Genomic DNA, 24,194 nt, shown 5'->3' with positions numbered 1-24,194 from the left:
CTGCACTATCATGCAACACCATTTTTGAGATTTTTGTGTTAGCACTTGTGTACAAACGTTTCCACCATGCATGTAACACTGCACAGTATGTTTGCTGCTGCATCCTGTGTCAATGTAATAACCCCCAATACTGAAATAACTCTTAATCCTAGGGTCAGGGGTCAAGAAATTTTGCTTCTATTCACCAGCCAGACAAGTTTTTTTACTTTAGCTATGCTGGTACATTATATTCCTCAGGATTTTTTTTTTCCACTCACCAGGCATCATTTTTCACTCATCACAGACAAATAGACTAGTAGATTTCCTGAGCCCTGCCTAGGATTATTTTTTAACTGATTAATTTTACTGTCTTCACTGGAAACCTGCTTAACTGACTTGCAAATTGGATTCACTTAAATACACAGCACCCTCTTAACAGCAGCAACTGCACCTTCTGACAAACATTATTTAGTACATTTATATACCATCCCATACAAAAACGTCCCTGGGTGCTTTACAGTATAAAGCCATTAAAACATTAACCTAATTAAAATGATTTAAAATACAATAAAAACTCTAAAACGGAAGCTGTAAAAGTATAAACTAAAAGCCTGATTAAACAGGTATGTTTTTAGTTCTTCCTTAAAAACATTCAGAGAAGGGGGAACTCTAATTTAGTTAGGAAGCGTGTTCCAGAGTCCTGGGACAGCTGTAGAAAAGGCATGGTTTTGAGTCTCCTCCAACTGAGCTGGTGGCAACTGCAACCAGACCTCCCCAAATTATCTTAACAGGCAGTGGGGTTGATGAAGAAAGTGCTCTTTTAAATACCTCGGACCCAAGCTGTTTAGGACTTTATAAGGTAACTAGTATTTTTTAGCCCGTTAATAACGGGCGCTAGCCTTTTCCTCCTCTCTTTATGGGTGCCGAGCGGAGGCCATTAAAATCTTAAAAAGAAAATGCTGCCCCCGCCGTTGCCGCCGAACTCCCACCCTCCCTCCCAACTTCCGACACCACCTTACCCCGGCCCATGTCAGTTGGGGGGGCGAAAGTCCTTAATTGAAGAGGGAGAGAGGAGCGCGCAAGCAGTGCTTCTCTCTCTGCAAAGCCTCTTCCTGAATAGGCGCTTTGGGCGGAAAGGACGTCTCTTGCGTCCTTTCCGCCCAAAGCGCCAGTTCGGGCAGAGCCTTTGTTCAGAGAGGAGCACTGCTTGCGCGCTCCTCTCTCCCTCTTCAATTAAGGACTTTTCCCCCCCAACTGACATGGGCCGGGGTAAGGTGGTGTCGGAAGTTGGGAGGGAGGGTGGGAGTTCGGCAGCAACGGTGGGGGCAGCATTTTCTTTTTAAGATTTTAATGGCCTCCGCTCAGCCCCCGGTCCCTGGTCCCCGTCTCTCCTGTGGCTGAGGCGGCGGCTCTGCCACCGCCTCGGCCAGTTTCCCCCGCCTCCTCTTCCCCGGTTTCGCAGCGGCCGCTTCTGTCCTTTCCGCGGCCTGGCAAAGCCACCAAGATGGCTGCCTGGTGGCTGTGTCCGTTTTTGGCTCCGCGCATGCCCAGAGCAGGCCAGGGAGGCACGGACACACGCTTGGTGTCCGTCCATGGACGGACACCAAGCGTTTTATTAGAGAGGATAGCCAGCACTTTGTATTTTGCCTGGAAACTTATTGGCAGCTGGTGGTGTTCTTTTAAAATGGGTGTAATATGATCTCTTTGAGCAGCCCCAGAGACCAGCCTGGCTGCTGCATTACTAACTGCAGTTTCCGAACTGCATACAAGGCGGCCCAAAGTAAAGCGCATTGCAGTAGTCAAGCCTAGATACTATCAGCATCTGCACCACTGTTTTAAGGTCTTTTATCGCCAGAAATGGACGTAGCTGGCAAATCAGCTACAGAAAGCACTGGCCACTGCCTCAACCTGTGAAATCAGGGAGAAGTTTGGGTCCAGAAGTTGTCCCAGACTGTGTGCCTGCTCTTTCCGGGTGAGTGTAACTGCATCCAGAACCGGCAGATCTAAACCACTTCCTAAATCTTGACCTCCCACAATGAGTACCTCTGTTTTTGTTTGGATTCAGCCTCGTTTGTTCTCCCTCATCTTGCCCATTACTGCCTCCAGGCAGGCATTTAGGGAAGTTAGGCCATTTCCTGATGAAGTTGACATGGAGAAATGGATTTTGGTGTCATCAGCATACTTATAACACCCTGCACCAAATCCCCTTGTGATCTCTCCCAGCCGTTTCATGTAGATGTTAAAAAGCATTGGAGACCATATGGAGCTGTATGAAGAGCAACAGTCTCAAAGCAGCACCATCTGGAACCTACCTGAGAGGTAGGAGCGGAACCACTACATAGCTGCGACTCCCACTCCCAACCATCAGGCGCCCCAGAAGGATACCATGGTCAATGGTATTGAAAGCTGCTGAGAGATCAAAAAGGATCAACAGAGTCACACTCCCCCTGTCAATTCCTAATTGGATATCATCCAACAGGCCAACCAAGGCCAGCTCAACCTCATAGACTGCCTGAAAGCCATTTTGAAATGGGTCCAGATAATCTGCTTCATCCAAGGCAGCCTGGAGCTGAGAACATTAGAACATAAGAACAGCCTGTTGGATCAGGCCCAAGGCCCTTCTAGTCCAGCATTCTGTTTTTCACAGTGGCCCACCAGATGCCACTGGAAGTAACAGGCAGGAGTTGAGGGCATGCCCTCTCTCCTGCTGTTACTCCCCTGCAACTGGTACTCAGAGGCATCCTTCCTTCACCCTCTTGATCACCTTGCCCAGCCATCCTGCCCTCACTGGTACCCAGCATATAGTCAGAATCAGTGTTCTCTCTAATTTTTTTCCATCTGTGTGCAGAATGAATTTTGTTCTGGGCAGCAGTATCGAGGCAGTGTGTGCAAACATGTGTTCAGAATGGGGCATTCCTGATTCAGCCTGAGCAGGATCTAAAATTAACTGAGCAGACATTAAAAAAACTTGTGAGTGCGTATACGTGTGCACGCCTTAGAAGAAACACTGGTCAGAAGCCAGTTCCCTTCATGGTTATCCATGCTTTCGCAAAGAGACCTGTTGTGCTGTATAGGAGAAACCTTGCATATACCCCCAGATTTTCTGTTTCATCCAGGGTATGGCAGGGGTACAGGCTGGAGGCAGGGGTTAGTCATATCATGCTGAGCTTTAGAGATCCTCAAAAATGAAGAGATCCTTGCTACTTTGGAACCCCAAAATGGTAGGTGGTAGTGTTGGGCCACTAGAAAAATCCAAGAGCCACTGTCTGGTAATACCTATAGGACCAAACTTGAAAAGTTGTGAACAAGAAGCTTTTGAGCTGTGGAACTCATTTGACTGAGGGTGTGTGCGGATTCTTGGCATGGTGGCAGATGCCCAAAGTCTGCAGTTTAAGAGTGTTAAGATGGAGTTAAACAGACTAAAGTAGACTTGCCTGGGTGCTAGTTGCTAATTTCAAGATGTATGGTTGTAGGGGCATCCAATTTTTAGAAAACATTAGCTTTTGGGGGAAAACAAACACTCTTGTTTCACCCTGCAGTCTGATGAAGAGTTCTAAAGAACTCAAAAGCTGGTCCTGATAAAGGTATTGCCTGTGGCTTTGGGATTTTCGCTGTCTTTGCAGTGTCTCCAAAGCCCAGCCTAAAGTGATTTTGTCCAGGTCTTCTATACATGCCAGAAAAGAGGACTCAGTAGCAAGAAAAAACAAAAACAAATTATGCCTGGCTAAGAAGGTCAGTTGAAAAGAGAACTCTGTTTAACAGCATCCTACAATGTGATAGGAATACAAGTTGTGTTCAAGATACTGGAGCCCTCTTGCCTGTCTTGTATATCAGTTTAACTGGCTCAGGTACAGCCCTTCGCCTAATGAACTTGGTGGCAAGATTCCCACTTTGAAGGAGCAGGACTGCAGCCCTTGGTTTTCTTGTAAGGCTTTCTAAGCATCTGGTTTTGCAGTCTAAAAGCCTTTTAAGGGGATGTAGATGGCAAGTGAAGCAACTAGATACTTAGGGTTGTATTAAAAGCATCTGGAATGCTGAAGTATTATACCCAAGTGAGATGTTTATGCATAGTGAAACCTGAACAAAATACATATGAATTAGAGGGGTACCTGACCATGCATAGCTGATGAAAAGTCTTCCAAGTTTTTATTATGGAACTAAAATGGCAATGTGTCTGCTATCATTGTTGGGTAAAAGATCAACAAATATAGATAATAACCATTCTAGTGTGTGCAAAACACCTTTAAAGCATAGAGATCCCGTTTTTAAAACTCAAGTCTCCTATGATAAAACCCAGGTGTTGAAAATCCAAGACCAAGCAAGTCTTGAAGCTGAGAGACGGAAACTGCAGAAGCATGAGATGGAAAACTCTAGGGTTGAAAAACTACTTGGAATATGTTCAGGTTTTGCAGTCCACAGTGGCCTTATGGAAACCTGTTTTCTTGGATTTATAATCCTTAAGAATTGCCACAGATGTTAAATGTGACCCACAAGGTGTGTGGGGCTTGTACTAGTTATAGCTTATGAGCTCGACAATGTCTAAGCTGTTCATTCACAACTGATACTTTAACACACAATGAGGCTGTTCCCACGACCAGGAGGAACTGGGCTAAGGGAGCCTAGCCCAGTTGCTCCTGGTTGTGTGCTGCCACCCGGCAGCAAACCTCACAAAATACTCCTCCCCTTAAATGAGGTTAGCAGAGCGAGTGAGTAGACCCTCGACTGGGAGGCTACAACAAGCCTCTTGGCCTCGGGGGTCTCTCCAGAATGCCCCACGCACATGTGCGGGGTATTCTGGGGGCTGGGCGGGCCCCAGTCCTCACAGTGACGGAGCCAGTAGTCTTGTGGGTGGCCAATCCGGCCGCCCAGGGCAAGCTTGTCTGCGAGGAGAGCAGGCTGCCCGCTCTCCCTGTAGAGCCCGGTTAGGCTCTCCACACTGCTCATGTGGAGAGCGTCATTGTATAGGGGTATGATTCAGATGTAAAGCCTGTTCATGGTTTGTGTGCATGTACAAGCCCATTTCTCCCTGCAGTTACTTCCAGGTTTTCAAGCAACGATGGTTTTCTGGGTTCAGATGAAATAGCAAATTGTGATTTGTCAGAACTGGGAAGTAAGAGAAGAAATGGTAGGAGAGAACACGCCCAAGCCGCCTCCTTGCTTGTGTATGTGATGCCATGTTTTGACACAGTTTGCATCCAGCCAGAGATAACATCCGTGTGAAGAAATGTCCTAAATGGAGTGATCCCCATCTCTCAAGGCTACTTCATTACCCAAATATAAAAGTCAGTGTTTAGCAAACATGATTAGTGTGAGGAACTAGAAGAGAAAATCAGAAGCCTCATTCAAGCCTGTGTTGCCATCCATATGCTTCCATGCATAGAACTGATCTCTACATTGTCATTTTGCTCAGTGACAAAAATGTCTGGATTACACACTTCAGTGGAAGCCAGTGTCTTCAAAGTATGAGAATTCAGGGTATCCCATGGCTATCCTGAGGAGAACTGGTCTAGGAGAGGAGAACTGGCCTTTTGGTAGCAAGCATGGCTTGTCCCCTTAGCTAAGCAGGGTCCACCCTTGTTGCATATGAATGAGAGACTTGATGTGTGAGCACTGGAAGATATTCCCCTCAGGGGATAGAGCCGCTCTGGGAAGAGCATCTAGGTTCCAAGTCTCTCCCTGGCATCTCCAAGACAGGGCTGAGAGAGAGTCCTGCCTGCAACCTTGGAGAAGCCTCTGCCAGTCTGTGAAGACAATACTGAGCTAGATGATAGACCAATGGTCTCACTTAGTACAGTGGTCCCTCGACCTACGAACTACTCGACATCCGATGTTTTCGAGTTACGAGCGACAAAAAAGACCGCAAGTAGTTGCCGGTTTAGATTCAGCTTACTCGACCTACGAATTTTTAGATGCGGTTTCCTTGACTTACGAATGTTTCCAGACTTCCGTGGTGCGCTCTTCGACTTACGAAAATTTCGACCTCCGAACGTGCGTTCGGAACGGATTAATTACGTAAGTCGAGGGACCACTGTATATGACAGCTCCCTATGTTCCTATGGCTTTTTAAAAAGTCTTCATAGCAGCCTGAGTGGAGAGGAAAGGAACTTGGACTGAGACTATGGCAATGTCATCTTTCCCTGATTTTAGTTGCTCCCTGAGTGGCTATTTGCTCCCCAAGTGGAAACATAAGAGCATACAGGTGCCATGTATGTTGATTGCTGGGCAAATAGCTTTGGGTACCATTTTAATTAGGAAAATAACATGGGAGGAAAGCGGTTCTCCCTCTCCCCCTCCCCCTCGAGGGGTGTGTGTGTGTGTGTGGCTGTCATGCATTTTATACCAGCTAAGCCTTAAAACTGTATTCCAAGGGTGTCCCAACTGTGGCCTTCCAGCTTTTGTTGGCCCACAACTCTCGTAGTCCCTGACTTCTGGCCACTGTGACTGGGGATGCTGGAAGTTGGGTATCCCTGGTATGTTCCACTTCATTTTGTAAAAAAGAATACTATCTAACATTTGGACTAATGGAGTCAGTGTTCCCTCTAACAGGAATTCTCAGATGTGGTGGACTACAACTTCCATAATCCTCAGCCAAAAGGCCACTACAGCTGGGGATGCTACCGTAGGAGTCGTAGTGAACAACATCTGGGAATCCTTGTTAGAGGGAACACTGGAGTGCTGGCAAAACAGCCTTCTGTTGTGTGAAGCTGGGTGTATATGTGTGGATTCTCTCCAACCCCCCAATCCTCTGTATCTCTGCAGTCACCTGTGCCTTTTGAAAATATGTCCCTGCGGGTTGTGGGACCCTTGGTAGCATATTTTTGTGAAAAGCTGGGACTGCTGAATATTGTTTCCTGCTGAATGATAGAGAAGGCTGTTGCGTCAGCACAGTATTAGTCTAAGAGGTAAAGTACGTGGTGGTAGTAATCACTAAGGCATAGAGCAGGGCTCTTTTTGGATTACAGCTCCCATAATCCCCAGCCACAGCAGTCAATAGCTAAGGTTTATGGGAACTGTAGGTCAGAATTCGCAGGGGGGCCAAGGTTGGGCAGCCCTGACATAGAGGGACTGTGCTTCTGTAATCCAATACAGATTTTAAGCACGCTTAATTTAGGAGTATGGTTCCTTAGTGTTATGAAAACCGTGCTATGTAGCCATTGATGTAAGACATGGGTATTTAAAGGCACCTATAAGGTGTGTTAATTAGTGTTAAATTCTTTTTTGCTATGTTAGTCATGTATGTGATAACAAATAAAATATCACCTGTTTCTGCAGTCTTATCAATACAGACAATGCCACCTGTGGCGGTGGAACATGTGCGTACTATATTAGCCTTGGTTTCCAAGTTGGCACTGGCTTGCAAGCGCTTGCATAATTCTGGGGAGGCGCTTATTACCTATGTTTCCTCCTAAATGTCAAGTTGGTGCCGCCTGATGATAAAGAACAGTGTGCCCTAAAATCTTGTATGCATCGTAACAAAAATAAGTGTTAGTAAGAGGTGTAGCCCAACCTTATCCAGTTTATCAGAAATCCCATGGAGTTGAATAGTGTACTTGAGATTTTGGCCTTATACTGTTTGCTGTATCCTTCTGAAAGCATCATGTGGAATAGCAGCTGCTAAATGCTACTGTCTTATCAGTTGTTAACCTTTTGGTGGCCAGAGCTTTAGCTGTAGAAGAATCCTACTGGAGAGCTGAGCTTGAAATCTGAACTCTAATAATCTCCTGAGTCTACTAAAGATTCTGCTTTAATCTATATTGACACAAGTAAAAGTGTAACTGCTTTGAGGTTCTTGCAAAAATTGGTCTATAATCTAAATAAAAGCATCTTGGAGGCTTATTTCAGTAGTTTCTATGCCTGACTGGGTCTCCTTCATCTAGTAAGTACCTTGCTTTGGAAGTTTTTTTTTAAATTGGGGGTTGGGGGGCAGTGGATTCTCTGCTTATACAAACCTGCTCTGTATATTGGCTTCGTAGTGCTATAATTTGAGTTCATTCAGATTAAGACTTGAGCCCTATTCAGACACTGTTACATCTGTGTTCAGATGTCTGTATGCTCGTGTATGTGTCGGCGTTCATTTTAAAAGTGAACCTGAGTATGGACATCTTCAAATGCAGGATACAGATAGGAAGTGTACACTGCTGTACCTGCATTCAGCATAACATGTGAATAACTCTGCCTGTGTACGTTGTTCAGTGATTTGAGTGTTGAAAACATGTGAAGTGGCTTTGATTGCTATATGTCTTGCTCTATAAAGACTGAGGATTTGCCAAGAGAACCTTAATGTTGCTCAGTATTGCACTTGTATTGTGATACCAAATAGAGTTATGGATGAGGGATTGATATGCTGCTAGAAAAACCCTGTACCGATTTTGTTGAGTTGGCTGAAGGTGAAACAACTTTAGGTATAGAGGTGGTGATGGAATCTGATGCATGGTTAGTAGTCTTGTTTCCTGCTTTTAGGAGTGTTTACTTCCAATGGAGACTGTTGCATATTGGTAAATAAAACTACTATACAAAGGCACAAGTCTCCAGTGTTCTCTAATGCAAACGGAATGAAACACTATAGTGTTATCTCTAGAACTCTGCACCACTCAAAGTAGGGAGCATGTAATGGTGTGATTCCAGACTACAACAAATGATCTTTTAAAACAAATGCTACAGTAGCCCTAGCTCTTACTATTGTGATTGTGCATTATATTGTTCCCATGCAAAAGCATCCTTCTCCATCTTTAATGGCACCAGTCTGTTCCCTGCTGCCACTGCTCCTGTTAACAGTAACTTTTATTATTCAAAACTCAGCAGTGAAACAGATGAGATTTTTCCTTCCCCAACCCCGCAGTAAGTCCAGATAAGTCAAGTGAAGCACACTCTAGTAGGAATATTTAATCTGCATTAAATTAGTATTGACGCTTTCTGTGATTACGTATGTGTATGTTTAACTTTTGTTTAAAGCAACTTAAAGTTGAGTTTAAAAAATCAAAACATTAGGATCCTAATCTGAACATGACTGTCTTCTGTGGTCAAGTTCCACTTCGTTTGGCAGTGAATTAGGTCACAGCACGCCTGGCTTAACAATAGTTAAGTGTATGTTAGCAGTGTCCTTTCTGTCGAGGCTAACCATGCTTTTAGATTCTATTGTGTGTAAGTAACCCCTGGTCTGTCTTCTTGTTGGATCCCCTACACTTTCAAGTTGGATCAAAGAAAGCAAGTATTCCAGTACATTTAACTGGTACAGGCACTGAAAAGAACTCCAGGTGGCATGAAGTTGGAGCATTTCATAACTTTTTGTCAAAGTGCTCCTGGGAAATAGAATAAGGTTTTCATAGCAGCAGGAGCAGAGCATTCCATATTGCTTCAGACAGTGAAAGGTTCTTTGATAAACTTCAGAAGAGATTCTGTCCTAAGAACTGTACTATTTGTGTTTTCATACAAGTGGGAGGTTGTCTTCACAGCTTCATATGAATCTCTGATGTGCTTGCCCATGGTGTAGAGAAAAATTGGATTTTTATGCTAGACAAATGACTATTTGGGTTTTGACAGTTGGCAAAGCTTGGGAAGTATTTACAGAGCATAAAACACATAGTAAGTAAGGAACTTGACAAGAGTCAGCCCAGTCTCAAACTTTGTTATATGCCATCATTGGGGCTTGCACCTCTATGCACTCGACCACCACTTGGCAATTGCTTTGCATTGTTGCTTAACTGGTCATGGGGATAACTCCTACACTGTTCAGTAATGCCCCTCTTGCATGAGTGGAAGATACCTGCAGGAAGCAGGCAGAGCAGAGAACATGGATACACATCATTTCACGGGATCCTCAGACCAACATCTCACTACAACCACAGCAAATAAGGAAGTCAAACCTTCCTAGAGGTTTGCCCTGTTAGCTTTGATTATGCTTGATCAAAAACCTGTGGGCAGGGCAGTGTTTTGTTTTTGATTGCACAGTGCTCAGTAGTTCAGGTGAATAAACCTCTGTTGTGATATATTGCACCAAATGCACCTACACACAGTGTAATGGGAAATAGACACCTACCACGGAGTGAAGCACAAAGAACAGTTGGATTTGCATTCTCAAAGGAGTAACAGAACACGGAGATCCCTTGATGTGCTGCATTGATGAAGAATCTTGGATCCCAGTGAAATGCCAGTGCTAGAGATGTGCACAAATCATTTTTTGGTGATACAATTCAACCTCAAGTCGCAAAAATTCAATTTGAAAATTCTGACCTGGAATCCAGTGCCAGCCGCAGCGCCTGCACTGCAGTAATATCATGGGCACAAGGTGTTCTGTCACACATTTGAGACTCCATCCTTACTTTCCAGCATTGGAGCAGCTGCCACAGTAGCACCCTTAGCAGCAGCAAGCACAGCCAACTGCAGCAACATCTTTAGTCTCATTTTGACTGAGTGTACTTTGCAATGCATAAGAACAGCCCTGCTGGATCAGGCCCAAGGCCCATCTAGTCCAGCATACTGTTTTGCCCAGTTTCACCCATCTGGGTGGATTTGATTTAAATCAAACTGATTTAAATCACGATTTAAATCACTAGCAGGGTGGATAAAAATCAAAAAAATCCAATTTTTTTATTTAAATCGGATTTTTTTGATTTTTATCCACCCTGCTAGTGATTTAAATCGTGATTTAAATCAGTTTGATTTAAATCAAATCCACCCTGCACCCAGTGGACCTGTTTCACACAGTGGCCCACCAGATGTTGCTGGAAGCCACAGGCAGGAGTTGATGCAGATTGCAGAGCAGTGAGTCTGAACTCTGAAGGACAGACATTAAGCACAAGTTAGTCTCAAGGCCAGATATGGAGCTCATCTCTCAGCAGTCACCAAGACAATATTACACATACCCCTGAGCTGCCACTATCCAGTACAACAACACAAACCAAACCACAACTCCAGGAAGGCAGGTAGGCACATAAGTTTTGCCTTTGTCGGCTGGTGGCCACACATGGGCGTGCCTTCTTGATTGCTGCCCTGAGATTGTGGAATGCGCTCCCTACTGAAATACGATCTTCCCCATCTCTGACAATTTTAAAAAAGCATTTGAAAACCCACTTCTTCACCCAAGCTTTTTCAGCTTTTAAAATTTTTTAGGTTTTAATCTGTTTGATTTTAAATTATCTAAATTGTTTTAAGTTTTTGTGTATGTGTTTAACTTGTTTTTATGTTGTTGTTAACCGCCCAGAGATGAATGTTTAGGGCAGTGTACAAATCTGTTAAATAATAAAATACTGTCTCTAAGATGTATAGCTGTGTTACAGTGACAATTTTTGGTACTCTGATGAATCTAGTGTGGAATTGTGACACACAGTTTAGGGTGTGCAAGAGAATATAGTACAACTACTGACTCACTTTACAAGGACCACCAATCATATATAAGACTCTGGAACCCCTAACATGACTTCATAAGGTTTCTTTATGAGCACCCTTAGGTAAAAGGAATGAGAAAATCATTGCTTATCCCAAAGGGACTCCCAGTCTAAAGAGAAACAGCGGGGTCATGCTATGCTGGGATGAACAGGTTTCAACTCTCACTTCTGCTAAACATAAGAGAGCCAGTTCTCCTCCTGTCCTTGGACAAATCAAGGTTTACTATATTCACTGTACAATTCAAGCTTATGACCGGTTTCTTTAAACACACGTTTAAGTGTTTACTGAAATGGGAATTTTCTTGGATCTCTTCCCCAGCGCTAATGCCTTTGCTAAAACAAGCAAAAATCAACGGCATTGTGGGTGCTGTCAAAACTCTTGACAAGTGAGCCAATGCAAATAAAGCTATGTGTAGCAACTTCCTCTTGTGCAATCTGTTACCTAATGTCTGCACTTTAGTGCATGTAAGGAGCTGATGTTTCTCTCTCCTTTAAAACATATGCTTGCCACTTTGTAATCACTGCACAGTCTCAATGTCGTAAGTCAAAGGGCTATTGATACTTTTGGTAAACAGAAATATGGATAAAGATTTGACATGGTCACTTGACATGTAGACAGGCTTTTGGGGCCAGTATGCAATGGAGTTGGATATATTGCAATGTGCAAGAAGTTAAAAGTTGCTCTTCCCAAGGAACTAAAAGTTCTTAAATAAATTGCTTAATAAAATTTGAAATTCAATTGTGGCCCTTAACTTCAAACTCATGGGAGCTAAATGATCTAGTTTAATTCACCACTTGTGGTAATTAGTATCTTATGATGGTCTTGCTTCACTTCATGCGAATCCTGAAGTAGGTTAAACAAGTTCATATAGCCATGAAATGTGAAATGGAAAAAGATCTGGGCCTCCTATAAAAAAGATTGGGCTTGTCCTGTGCTGAACCATATCTGAATTGGTAGCTTGAGAACTTGTTTTGTGTCAGAAGTGGCTGTCATGCTAGTAGTACATGTAGTTATGGGGATAACACATTGGTATTCTTATGGTGCAGATACAGTGCAATAAAACTAATGCAGTCACTTGGACTGTGTATTTTATCTTAATCTGTTCTTATGGAGTGTAGGGTAGGGGTATTTTCCCAGCCTTCCTCTGAGGAGCTCAGGGTCATCTTCTCCCCACCCCACAAATTTTATCCTCTCAGCTACCTTTTGAGGGAGACTTGACAGAGAGAGCACATGTACAACTGGTGCTGGTCAGTATCTCAGTGTGCTTATGGCTAATTGGGGGCTTGAACTTAGGTCTCTGTAATTCTGCCATTTTAATATTGGTATCCATGTTGCCACAAGAGGATAAGGCTAGTTGGTGCTATAAACTTTGATGCTGATTGCTTTGCTTTTATCACACATAGTCTCAGAATAAATACATTTAAGTCATTTTCTTTGCTGCTTTGAGCATAAGTTGGCAGGATATAAGTTCAGTGAACAAGAGAGTCCCTTAACTGAAGGCTAAGGCTTTCACCATGTGATCAAGGTCAAAACTAGAAGTGACCTTGTGCAACGTATTATCTCCCCACTATTCTTATGATGAACCAAAGGAAACATTAGATGTCAGAGACATCAAGGTGGGGGAGTGATGGCTTAATCCTCCCCAATATTTCATATAAAGCTCTAGAGAGAAGCAGCTGGAAGATACAGATCCTTCTAGGCAGTGCCAAATACCAAACATAGGCCATCAAAAGTAATTGCTAAATGTTTTGCTGATCTTTGAAAAATAAAAACTAATATCTAGGGTTGGTTGGGAGTGAAGGAATTCCTTCAGGACATGGCCTGTATTGCAAAAGACTGAATGAATCTCTAGTGAACATTTATACTAGACATTCATTCAACCTTTTGAATATACATGAAATATTATTTCAGACAATACCAGGTTCTTGTCCTGGCCAACACTAAACTGAATTAATATAGGAATTTCAAAAGTGTTTACATCTTGCATATGCTTATCTTGAGGTTTCTAACTTTGTTCACATGCCCAAATATGAAACCATAGAAGACTGTAAATTGTTTAACTTTGTCTTGCATAAGCAGAGAGGTGGGGTGGAAAACTTGCCACATTTTTTCTAAAATGACAAAATTTCCCACTTCTGAAATTTCTGCTTGGCTACTTGAAAAACATTCTGAGATACAGAGCAAAGTTAATATAGTGGAGAGTCTGGTGTAGTATAGATATTGTGCTGCTTACTTGCCACATTAGGTAGCACATGGGTGTATTCAAACTTATTTATTTATTTGATTTATGTACTGCCCTTCCAAAAATGACTCAGGGTGGTTTACATCAAAGTAAAAACAATTAAAATCAATTGGGGGGGGGGAATCAAAACTATAAAAACAGCATAAAACTAAGCATTAAAACATAAATCTGACTCACTGCTACCCCATGTATTCTGGGAGTAGTAGTTGTAAAGTAGCAATATTTAGTAGTTGTGCTGCTGGTTTTCCATTGCCATTTCCTGCACAGTGTGAGATGATGCCTTTCAGCATCTTCCTATATCGCTGCTGCCTGATATAGGTGTTTCCTATAGTCTGGGAAACATACCAGTGGGGATTCAAATCAGCAACCCCTTACTCCCTAGGCAGGTTACTTCCCCGCTGTGCCATTGGGTGGCTCTAGCAATATTTAGTACAGGCCTGGAAAAGTGGAATGTTATGAGTATTGGCCTCTGTAATCAGACTGAGTTGGAGGCAGGGGCGGAGCCACCATTGGGCCAACAGGTTCAAAGAACTTGCGGCCCCAACACGCCCCCCGCATCTGAATCAGATGTGGGGGTGCTGGTTTAGCTCCGAAAGGGGCCGCGCAGCCTCTTTGGGAGTTGAACTCCAACTCAACTCCAACTGGGAGCCAGTGGCAGTGTTCCCTGTAACAGGGATTCCCAGATGATGTTGACGACAACTCCCAGGATCCCCAAGCAAAAGCCATTGCAGCTGGGGATTCTGGGAGTTGTAGTCAACATCATCTGGGAATCCCTGTTAGAGGGAACACTGGCCACTGGTGGCTCCCACTGGCCCTAAGTGCAGCTCCCTGACAAATTCTTTATTAGACATATGCAAAGCCTATGTGTGCTGCTGACCTGGTTTGGTCGAACTGGCTGGTCCGCTCCATTTGACCGAACCGGTTTGGTGGTTTGAGTGACAATATTTGTAAATGAGGATTCCCCTTTACAAGTACAGGGGTAAGGGAATCTACTGAAGCGGGGGATACGGTGGCGAGAAAGGTAGTTTTAAGGAGCTTACCTGCCCGGCTCACAGCACCACCACTTGCCGCCTCCTGTCGGTGCAGCGCCAGTACCGACAACCCCTCTTTAAGCAGGCCACCCGTGCAGAGCTGGTGAGGTTCTGGCCTCCACGGAGGCCACCTGTAGGGCCTTTGCACATCTGCAGAGCCAGAACCTCTGCACAGGTGGCCTGCTTAAAGAGGGATGGCTGGTGCTTGGGCTGCACTGGGGTGGGGGGTGGCGAGCAGTGGCACTGGCAGCCGCACTGGGCTTGTAAGAACCTTTAAACCACCTTTCTTGATGTGCCCCCCCTCCTTTGATGTTGAGCTGGTCCACCTGAACCAGGCTTGGTTTGGTTCAATCATGGACCAAACCAGCCCTAATTTGGTTCACTATCGAGCCACCAAACTGGCCCAGTTCAATGCAAACGGGTTTGACATCGAATGGTTTGTGCTCAACTGTACCATAGAGTTCTGGGGCCTGTCTTTAAAGAGGTTCCCCTGGCATTGTGCAGCAGTACATGGAGACTAGTGAAGTGGGAAATGGTTCTCTCATAGACCTTTTTTGCCAGAGTGGTCTCCTCTTGAAAAAATAGTGAAGATCACTTGCCTTCGTCTAAATCAAATATGACTTTCTTTGGAAGTGGTTTTGAATACAATATGCCAGTAGGGGGAGCTCTAATACTTGGTGAAGTGTCCCTAGAAACATTTTGTGTATGTGTGAGGAGGATTATATTGCATTTCTTGCACTTGGAATTCAAAGGGATCCCCAAGATGGCTTTAAACAGACCTAAAAATGCTTTAAAACCAGGTTGGATAAAAACAATGAGTTTTTAAGTGCATTGTACTGGATTTTAAAATTTTCTTAAAACAATTTGTTAAATGAACATACACCAAACATAAATAGTTGTGTTAACTTCCAGTTCTGTAAACATAAGTACATTAAGTAAATGAAGATTAGAGATAACAGACCTGACCAGTACTGTTCTGTAGGTGGTGTACACGTGTGCACACACATTTGTTCTCGCCTTCGCCCCACGTGCCCACCTCGGTCTAAAAATGCAAAGACCAAGAAGGTCAATGGATAAAGGATGGGGTAGATCTGAGAGATGCGGAATCTGGATATTAATGTAAGGGATGGGAGAGGAGTAGAGAGTGAAATGAAGTGCACAGAACATATTTATGCCATTCTAAGGAAACTTAATTCTGAGTGTACTCTCGATTATAGAGGGGAAATGTTTTTCATGGCAGCAGGCCATAAGAGGCTTCATTTGAGAATATTTTAATGAAGTTCCTGTACCTATGTGTAAGGTACATGCATGCAGAATGCAAACAGTACAACAAAGAAATGCAAAGCCCTGTTTCCCTAATGAATCAGCATAATGAGAAGTGTTCCTGTTTTGAAGATAAAGAAGGGAACATGTCTGAACATGCAAGTGTGTATCTGCTTTGGTAGTAAATAAAAGGACCAAATCATCCAATTTCTCAATGAAACTTAATCTGGGGGGAAATCAGAATTGCTTTATAATTTATGGTATGTACCTACCTTCTAAAAATGTAACCTACATATATCTGAGGTAAAGGTAAAGTGTGCCGTCAAGTCGACTTCTAGTACCCACAGAGCCCTGTGGTTTTCTTTGGTAGAATACAGGAGGGGTTTACCATTGCCTCCTCCCATGCAGTCAGAGGCGGATTAACGTAGTAGCAAATGTAGCATTTGCTATGGGCCCCGCGTTTTCTAGGGCCCCGCACACCTGGCTTCCAACTGGGAATTAAAGTTAAAACTTTACCTGTTTTATTTGGTCCCTGTTAGATAAAATATCCCTTTTCTGCTAAATGGCCCTATCCACCCCCAGCACAGTACCTCCAGTGACTGTTGCTGGTGTCTATCTTATGTTTCTTTTTAGAGTGTGAGCCCTTTGGGGACAGGGAGCCATCTTATTTATTTCTCTGTGTAAACTGCTCTGAGCCATTTTTGGGAGGGCGGTATAGAAATCAAACAAATAAACAAATAAATAATAAATAAAATGTGCCTTTTAAGAGAAGGCCCAGCACAGCATCTGTCTAGTGGCTGTTGCTGGTGCCTACCACACTTTTCTTTTTAGAGTGTGAGCCCTTTGGAGACAGAGAATCATCTATCCACTCTTTATTTTTCTATGTAAACCACCTTGAGAATTTTGATTGAAAAACGGTATATAAATGTTCACTGTTGTGGTAAGTGTGAGTTTGTGGCTTGGTCTTGGTTTTGTGGCTTGGTCTCCCATACTCCAAAATATAGCAAACTTTAAAAATGAATTACTTTACTATGCAAGTAAATAATTTATGTTTTAATATTTACTAGCTGACCCGTGCGGCCGCCGCCGCCTCGCCTCCGCGGCCGGGCCCGGCCAGTCCCGCTGCCTCACCTCCGCGGCCTGGCCAGTCCCGCCGCCTCGCTTCCGCGGCCGGGCCCGGCCAGGCCAGGCTACCTCTCTCTCTCCTCCCGCCCCCCGTCTCCGGCGGGGCAGAGTGCGGCCGCCGCCGCCAGAGGGCCTGGCCGGCCCCAGAGTGCCGCCGCCGATGCCGCGGCCGGCCCCAGAGTGCCGCCATCAGGCCCGCCGCCTCGCTTCCGTGGCCGGGCCCGGCCCCGCCGCCTCGCTGGGCCCCGCCGCCTTGCCCCGCCTCGCTGGGCCCGCCGGTCGCTGGGCCCCGCCACCACGGCCTGGCCCGCCGCCATCGCGCTGGGCCCGCCGCCTCGCCCCGCCTCACAGCCGGGGCCGCTGCCACCTTGCTGCGCCCACCGCCTCGCTGGGCTCCGCCGCCGCGGCCCTGGGCCCACCTCCGCAGCCGCCCAGCAAGCGAATTCTCCTGGGTGTGCTGCCAGCCAATCAGGCGCCCCCTGCAGCCCAGCCAATCAGCTGAGCTGCCGGGATGCATTTCTCCTGGGCACACCCAGGATAATTATATATATAGATGTGCATTTTTTAAAATTCAGGGCCCCTTTATAACATATGCTATAGGCCCTGCACTAGCTTAATCCGGCCCTGCATGCAGTATGAGATGATGCCTTTCAGCATCTTCCTATATCGCTGCTGCCCAATATATATCGCTGCCCAATATATCGCTGCTGCCAGCTGGGATTCAAATCGGCAACCGAGTATTGATGAATGTATATTAAGGTGATATCAGACAAGAACACATTCATTTTCTAGAAAATGATGATTAAATAGGAGCTTTCTGACTAGTGACTCAAATTGTGATTTAGATCCTTAAGTTGAGTCTTTCAGAGAAGTGATTTAAATTGGTTTATTTAAATCAAATCTGCCCTGTTTAAAATATAGTCGTGCAGATTGCTATTTGGCATTTTAAACAAATGTAAGCTGCTTGTTCATATTGGTCTGCTCATAAGATCCTTTTTGAAGAGCCAAGGTGGGTCTCCCTTAATAGTTACATGGCGACTGACACCATATGCTGTAGGGTGTTCTAATTTGGTGGAAAATGACCCTAGAAAGTAGTCAGACCGGTCTTAACTTGTGACTTGCCATATCTTAACACAAGTACTCTGTCACCAGGAGTTGACACTGACTCAACAGCACACTTTACCTTCCTAAATAACTAGTTCATCCTTGTGGGTTCACTTTGAGGCCTCCGAGTAGGAATGGGTGGTGATAGACATCAATGGATGTAAAGTCTCTCACTAGTAGATACTTTGTATATGTGGAAAGGTACTTGATTTTTATGACTTTTGTTAGTCTAGCCATGTCAGAAGCTAAATGGAAACTTGGCAGCTGTGTACTATATTGTAGAGGAGTCGTAATATCTGAAGATAAGCTGTCTTGCCGTTTTTGTTTTCAGAAACAGCTGCTGCTTGGAATATATGTGGCTATTTCTAGGTTTGAAACAACTGCGGCTGGGAAAGCTATTATGGCTTTAGCCCCATTGAAAGTGAGATAAGCCTGTCTTCATTCATAGTATCACTTTTAGCTTCAAGGTAGAAAACGATTTGCCTGTCAGATGGGTAGGTTGTTTTGCATTTTCCCATCCTATCTGAAATATGAAGCATCTTCTCTGCTCTGGCTGTGGACCTCTCTGCCTTTAAGATCAGTTTGGTCTCCTTTTTGGTGGCTGGAAATGACTTCTGACATCTCCTGCTGCCATTTTGTAGTGGTGAGCCATTTTGTGTCTCTTTTCTGCCAAAAAATAAAAACACCCTCAAAGAAAAAAAGCTGGAGGATTTGGATGTTTTGGAGGCATTGCTGGAGAGCTGAAGAGCTAGGTATTGTGCTTATTTCTCTCCCCCACCCCCACATTTCTTCTTGAGATTTTCAGCAGACTGCTTAGAACCTAACCCCTCAATCCGCGGTTGGAGATAGAGTTCCAGTGCATCGACCTTTTGCACCAACAATCCTAATGACCACTAGGGGCATTGAGAGTAGACGTAGCTAGTGAGGGTCTCCTTACCTGTCCTGCTTTGCCTCTACTCTATGACCCCTGTCCTGACTCCTCAGGTACTTTCTATAGTGAGTCAGTCCTCTCTTTCCTCCTAGAGAGAAGATGGAAGCCTCTCTCTCTCTCCCGCTGCCTATCCATTATGTAGCTGATAGATGGGATGCTAAGTCTTTCCTATCTCAATTGTACTTCACCAATAAACCTATTTAGTTTAGATTGTACAGCAATCTCCATGTGTATTCTTTAAATATCTGCAGCAACTAAACTCTGCACTCTACTCAGTAACTGGAGCAGGTAGCTTCTTTTGGTGCTTTGCTAAATAATCACAAACCCAAACATCCCCATAGGGTTAACGTCTCCTTCACAGTGTAGTTATTGGCTGAAATAGGTGGGAACAGAACCCCCACTGATGAGGGCCACCTGTATTTCCTCCATGCTACTCAAAGTGAAGAAAAGCTAATGTTTGCAAGACTTGTATGCCAACCTCCCTTGGCCAAGAGACTTTGAAGTTGATACACATCTAAAAGTCTTGAGCAGCTAAATATTTGACAAGAGTAACCCTGCACTGGAGCAAATATAGTGAAATAACAGCACTTGCTACTTTGATTGGTTGGCTGGAAGCAAGCCTCTCTTTGCGGTGTGTGTGGGGGGGCTTCTTCACAGGATGCCTGAGGAGGTGGCAGGTAGGTAGAGCACTGGAGGGGGTGTGGTTTGGGGGCAGCAGCAGTTGTGCCAAGGGCATTAAATACCATGCAAATACATCCAGGTCCCATGGTGAAAGGAAATGTTTAGTTTTGGAGGAGCAACCAGTTGCAGCATGTTTGGAGCAGCTGTAAGCTCAAGGCATTGAAGCAGAGATGTTGGTCACATTGCTGCTTTCTTCCACCCGCCTGCCTCAAAATTTTTCTTTATATGGCACAACACCAGATTAAACAAGCAAGTCTTGCAAAATCGGCAATAGCAAGTAAACAGCTATCTGATCAGCTGGCGTTTGCTACAGTATCATGATATTTTCTGTATCTGGTAGTGCAAATATTGGCAGTTTTGCATTAAAAACAATATGTAAATTGCTGCCAAGGAATGCAACGTTGGGGTGTATTTGGGGTATATGGAATCAAATTTGAGTCATCTGATTTGATGTACAGTTATAGCAAAGAAGTCCGGGTTTGCAGTATTGTTTAAGGGCTCTTCTTTTGAGGTCTTGTAAAACTCTGATGATGTTAGTAGCTTAAATATTGGTAATGAAAGGTCTCTCTAGATAGGACCATCTCTCTCCTGGTCAGTCACCAACAGCTCAGATCCCATCAGTGTATATGTGAAGTTGGGGTTTTTTGCCCCAATATGCATTACTTTACACTTGCTTATACTGAACCACATTTGCCATTTTGTCACCCACTCTCCCAGTTTGGAGAGATCATTTTGGAGGTCCTCACAATCTGTTTTGGATTTCACTACCCTAAATAGTTTAGTGTCATCTGCAAATTTGGCCACTTTGCTGCAATAGTTGTTGCAGGACCCCCAGAAGCACACCTTCCCCAATTCCCAGACCTTTACCAGAGCGCTTTACCTGACACATAGCCCTGACACAAATTGCCAGACAATTAAAGGAAGCCTGGCACTACGGGGAAGGAGTCCAGAATAGTAAATTGGCCTCACCCCTCAATCCCACTCCTGAAAGCCACCTCCAAAGGCTTCGGTGGCTGCCTGCAGATGACCTGCACCAGAGGCTGCACCTCTAGCAGAATCTTCTTCCTTTTAAGGGCCAAAGAGTTCAAAAAGCCCCACCAGCTGACTCTCACTCAGCTAATAGGCAGGGTTGGCCCAGCTGCTCAGTGTTAGAGCAGTTAGAAGGACAAGCAACCAGCGGGCTGGAGAGGGAGCCTTTAGCAGACCCTAAAGCTAGCCTGACCACCCCTAACAGGAAAAAAGGAGGAGGGAAAAAGATTGAATAATACATACAAACCACCTCCTGACGTCTCCTGCCAAGTGCCAGGAGCAGTCTAGAGTAATATTTATAATTTCCAGTTGCTTGGAATCCATATTCCAGAGATTGGGTAGCCACTCAGCATAAAATAGGTCCCCCAGATCGGTGATGTTACATGTAGTGATTTGCTAGTCCCTGGTTCCCAGTATCAAACCATAATGAAAGTGTATGAACTATTGTGCTGTCTGGTGAAAGAGGTCTACTGAACAGTTGGTTCTTTACAGTGAAAAGAAGCCTTTTATAAGACTTGTAAGTTGAACTGGTATTGTTTGGACTAAGTTCAGATTTAATTTTAATGGTTGTGTTAGCTGAAACAAAAAAAAAAAGCAATTGCCACTTAACACTGTACCAGTATGAAAGCAGTATGTTTTCCCTCATTCTCAAACTACCATTTTCTTACCAAAATGTGAATCTTAGTGGGTATAATGAATTATTCTCATTCTCTCTCTCTCTCTCACACTCTCTCTCTCTCTCTCTCTCTCTCTCTCTCTCTCTCTCACACTCACACACACACACACACACACACACACACACACTCTGTGTGAAAAAGTTACTTGCTAGCTTTCCCAAGGCTGCTCCTAGATCACCAGTGTCTGGAGGGTGGAGAGAGAGAGATTTAAATCCAATTAGCAACCAGCAGTATGATAGAAGCTTGATAATGCTTGGCTGAGCCTGAACAAGCCATCTTACATTGCAATTCATTCAGGTTAACCTGGATATAATTGGCTCAAGTGCCTTGGTCACAAGCAATCTACTTTGCTGTCTCTTTAATTTTATTACAGAGGCGTTGAAGCTTCTGGCCTGCAGTTAACAAAGAATTGTGATAGATTTAATCACAGAAGATACTCGAGGCTTGTGAATAAATGCACTGAGGTCAGTGCATTTCTTGGGAAGATACCTTCCCCTTTCAGACACACAGATCCTGGTTCCAGACTTTCTCGGAGACTGCTTCCAGATTCTGTTGACTGCTCTGAATAGAATTAGAAGCTACAACAGATACTGGTTCAGATCTCCTCCACACATCCCACCAATTCTCTTATAAATTGCTTTCATGTAGTCTTAACTTCTGCACACACCAGCTTTTTAGGGGTCACTTGCAGGTGGATTTAGTGCTCCTCCTGTTCTGCCCTGTCCGTCATTCCCTTGAAATGTTGGCAGTTGGATCACTTACTTAATGCATCTAGATCCATCTTGGTTACCTTCCTTTACAGCCATTTCCCCCTGTGTTGGAGCTCATCAGAGAGAGTTGTGTACTGAGCATGCTCGAGACAGGACTGAATCATGTGATGTAACTTCCTGTTGGAAGCCACCTCCCAACCCTAGTTCGAGATCTGTCTTGCTCAAGATGGCATGTCTTTTAGAGAGCTCTTCAGTTGTTAGTGTTTTTTGGCCTCCTATTCCTTCCTTTCCTTCTGTCTTCTCCACTGTTTAGATTGTGCGAGGGTGAGAAGGGAGCTATCTCGATTGGATCCTAAATTATCCTTTTCCTAAACAACATTTTTTCTTTCTAATTTGGCTAATTGGACTCCAAAAGATTTATTTTGCTGCATCTTCTTAGTACATGGCGATTACAAAAAGGGTGCTGGCTCACGCTGGATTGCTCCTGAGGGGCTCCCTCTCTGAGGGTTCTCAGCTACTGCAGGACCTGGGTAGCTTTGAGCAGAGATCCACAACTCCCCTCCAGCAGCCAGGATCGGCAATTCCTGCCGCAACCGCCATTTTGATTTAAGTGACACACAACTTTGAGCTCCCTTCCAAAAAAGCTCATAAGAAAACTAAACACTGCGCCCCATCAAAGAAAAAGAAGTGTAAGAAATCTCCTGCCTCTGATGTGGCGAGCTCTGTGCGCCTCAGTGAACGGCTGCTAATCCAAGCGGTATGCAAACGCTCAAAGCAAAAACTGCAAACCGATTCCTATTGAGGCAGATGACCAGTGCCCTTCGGACGATCCCCTGGCGTCCTTGTTCTCGCCTGAGACAGGCCCAGTGCCTGAAGGGGAACCAGCTGGCCTGAGCATTCCCTCTGCACTGCCAGCACAGCCACTACTGCCCGCCGTTCCTTCAGGCATTTTGCTGCTTACGGCCCCAAGCGCCCCAATCTCTGTAAGTACTTTTTCTCCTCCTTTTGCCCCACAGGTTATGTTGTGGCTGAGAGAATTCTTCAGATCAGAATGTTTTGCGGCTGCTCTGCTTGAGCCACCTGCAGCTCCGATAGATTTGCTTCCTGTCATACCTCCCACAGCTCCCTATTTTTCTGCCTGCCATTCCTGAAGCGCTGCAGTGCACTCCTAGAAGAGGCAGAGAATGCCTTTCTTCCTCTTCCCCTGACTTCTTCCTCTTCCCCTGCAGGAGGGCTATCCCGTTCACGGAATGGGGTCTTTTTGTGCCTAGAGCTATTCCCCTCAGGCATAAACAACGGTATTGGCATTCCTCCTCCTCTGAGGAAGAGCTCAAACCTAAGCATCCTAGGGACCTTTCTCACCCTCCCATCCCTCCTTCTCCCTCTTGCAGGGGCCCCAGCTGTTCCTATTCTGCCCCTCCAATCCCCCCTCCTGTTCCTACTCCATAGGCTCCTCTTTCCTTACCTCCCACCCCTTCCCCATCTCCCCTTCCAGTCAGACCTGCTATTCCCATTTCTGACTCGGAGGAGGGCAACAGCTCTGGAGTGGGCAAACCAGCTGAGCCCCCTGATTCAAATAAAGAAGATGGTGAGCTATTGGATGAAGAGGTTACCCCTCCCATCCCCAGCTCCTCTAGACTCTTTTCTACAGATTTTGACATTCTCCTCTCCCAGGCAAAACGAGCTATCAATGATGTTGCACCATCTGAGTCTACAGAACCTTCTCCTACTCTAGACCAGAATGTATTTCCCTCAGGCGCCAATATAGCTGCTGCGGTCCCTTTTGCATCCCTCTTCCACAAGGTCACGTGTGCGGAATAGCAATGCCCAGCTTCCTCCAAACCAATTGGCAATATTCCAAAAAAGCATTACGCCTTGCCACAAGAAATTATGTCTCTGCTGGCGATTCCTAAAATTGACCCCCTGGTGGCACAACTGGTATCTGGCTTGATCCTTCATACCGAGGGCCAGGAGCAATTGAGAAACCAAGAGGATAGGAAGTATGACTCACTTCTGGAAAAGGTTCATGACGCTATG

At 44.8% G+C, this 24,194-nt stretch overlaps 1 protein-coding gene across 4 annotated transcripts in view; it reads left to right on the top strand.

Moving 5' to 3' along the window:
* Nucleotides 1-24,194, top strand: part of TPD52 (tumor protein D52) — a 148,359-nt gene that overhangs the window by 1,956 nt on the left and 122,209 nt on the right. Inside the window, exon 1 of one of the 4 annotated variants that reach the window (XM_053246577.1) lies at nucleotides 18,668-18,881. The exons of 1 other annotated variant lie outside the window; for it this stretch is intronic. In XM_053246577.1, coding sequence (XP_053102552.1) covers nucleotides 18,737-18,881 — 145 coding nt within the window. In that variant the 5' untranslated portion in view covers nucleotides 18,668-18,736. Of the gene's footprint in view, nucleotides 1-18,667; nucleotides 18,882-24,194 lie in introns of those variants that run through there. 2 more of the 4 variants (XM_053246573.1, XM_053246574.1) reach the window with 2 other exon arrangements.

This window comes from Hemicordylus capensis, chromosome 4 (assembly GCF_027244095.1).
Source record: "Hemicordylus capensis ecotype Gifberg chromosome 4, rHemCap1.1.pri, whole genome shotgun sequence".
Classification (NCBI taxonomy): Eukaryota; Metazoa; Chordata; class Lepidosauria; order Squamata; family Cordylidae; genus Hemicordylus; species Hemicordylus capensis.
The sequence above is the reverse complement of the archived record's forward strand: the minus strand, read 5'-3'. Positions and strand labels throughout refer to the sequence as shown.